The 1,573-nt window shown below is 50.7% G+C and overlaps 1 protein-coding gene across 1 annotated transcript; it reads left to right on the plus strand.

Moving 5' to 3' along the window:
* The first annotated feature begins 138 nt into the window (after window positions 1-138).
* LOC121965147 (protein fem-1 homolog C) lies at window positions 139-1,548 on the plus strand. The gene has a single exon (XM_042515307.1). It carries the CDS (start codon window positions 955-957, stop codon window positions 1,546-1,548), a length of 594 nt encoding a protein of 197 aa, XP_042371241.1. The 5' UTR covers window positions 139-954.
* The last annotated feature ends 25 nt before the right edge of the window (window positions 1,549-1,573 follow it).

Raw genomic sequence — 1,573 nt, forward strand, 5'->3', positions numbered from 1 at the left:
ATATTTGTAAAAGTCCCAGGTACTCGAAGAGCAGCGATCCCTTTTTGTTGTTTTTCCATTGATTACGTCAGAGTCTAGCAGCTCTGTGATTGGTCGCTCACACGTCAATCACATGCGCGAGCCGAGAAAAAAGACTGCGTTGGATTTGCGATTTGACAGAAACTGAGTCGTGATCATCCGGTCGAGCCGTGGGTGGATAGCCTTCCCTATTTACCATCCCCTCCGCCGAGATTATTGTCAGCTCGCTGAGTGGCTACATGGACGACTGTTGTTCGCCGTTTTGGGGATAACGTCTCTGGCTTGTTTCTCGACGTGTGTGTGCGGCTCGGACACCGGGGATATCTCCTAACCGTTTGGCCGACCGAGCGTCGCTTTCCCAGGCTAAGCTAACAGCAGCACGGCGTAACGGGTGGGGGTGGATTTCTACATTTCTTTCGGCCCTCGGGAAGCGAATATAAATAATGTCTCGGTAGTGTTTTGTGGGACAATGACAAGCGCTGGAGGCAGATCTAATGGAGACGAGCTAGAAGAGGAGAAATATCAGCGGATGAGTATCGGTTGAACGATCTATAAAGAGGTGAAAAGTAGTTCAGCTTGGCGAAGCTAGTCGGTTAGCTACGTTGATCGAGGAAGTTGACTAGCCACCTTGCTAACTCGGCGACAAATGTATTACTGGACCAAGGGTCGCCTCAAACGTTATTAGTCGATTTAAAGAGACACAAAACAGGCTGGTGATGCTGATTTTTAAAACTGGCGTGTACAAAGACAAATAGTGCGATTTTAACCAAAACTAGCTAACGTCAATTGGCTTACCGTTAGCTAGTGAGTCGGAGCTTGTAAACAAAGAGTCCCGAGCTCCACCTGTCCTCAGCAACGTTACACATCGGGTTACACTTAACCGACTGTTTCACGTACATCGTTGCCTTTTTATTAGCATTGAACCAACTCTCAGAGATGGATTTAAAGACAGCAGTGTTTAACGCAGCAAGGGACGGTAAACTCCGGCTGCTTCAGAAACTGTTAGAGAACAAAGATGGACACGAGGTGACCAAGTTGATGGGCGAGAAGACAAACGGGGCCACCCCGCTCCTGATGGCGTCCAGGTACGGCCACCTGGACCTGGTAGAGTATCTGCTGGAGTGCTGCAGCGCTCCCGTTGAGGTCGGTGGGTCCGTGAACTTTGACGGGGAGACCATCGAGGGAGCGCCTCCCCTTTGGGCAGCTTCTGCGGCGGGTCACCTGAAGGTGGTCCAGTCCTTGCTGGGCCACGGAGCATCTGTGAACAGCACCACCCTGACCAACTCTACACCACTGAGGGCAGCTTGCTTTGACGGCCACCTGGACATTGTGAAATACCTGGTGGAGCACAAAGCTGACCTGGAGGTGGCCAACAGACACGGCCACACGTGTCTCATGATTTCCTGCTACAAAGGACACAAGGAGATAGCACAGTATCTCTTGGAGAGAGGCGCAGACGTCAACAGGAAAAGTGTAAAAGGTGAGGGGGCGGCAGACAAACAGCTATCAGCAACAAATGACATACAGTAGCCTTCTTTATTGACAAGGTGTCTCA

The sequence above is a fragment of the Plectropomus leopardus genome, unplaced genomic scaffold, assembly GCF_008729295.1.
Source record: "Plectropomus leopardus isolate mb unplaced genomic scaffold, YSFRI_Pleo_2.0 unplaced_scaffold18792, whole genome shotgun sequence".
Classification (NCBI taxonomy): domain Eukaryota; kingdom Metazoa; phylum Chordata; class Actinopteri; order Perciformes; family Serranidae; genus Plectropomus; species Plectropomus leopardus.

Excerpts from the sequence above, each read along its gene's own strand:
- LOC121965147 (XM_042515307.1), top strand. The coding sequence starts at position 955 with ATGGATTTAAAGACAGCAGTGTTTAACGCAGCAAGGGACGGTAAACTC.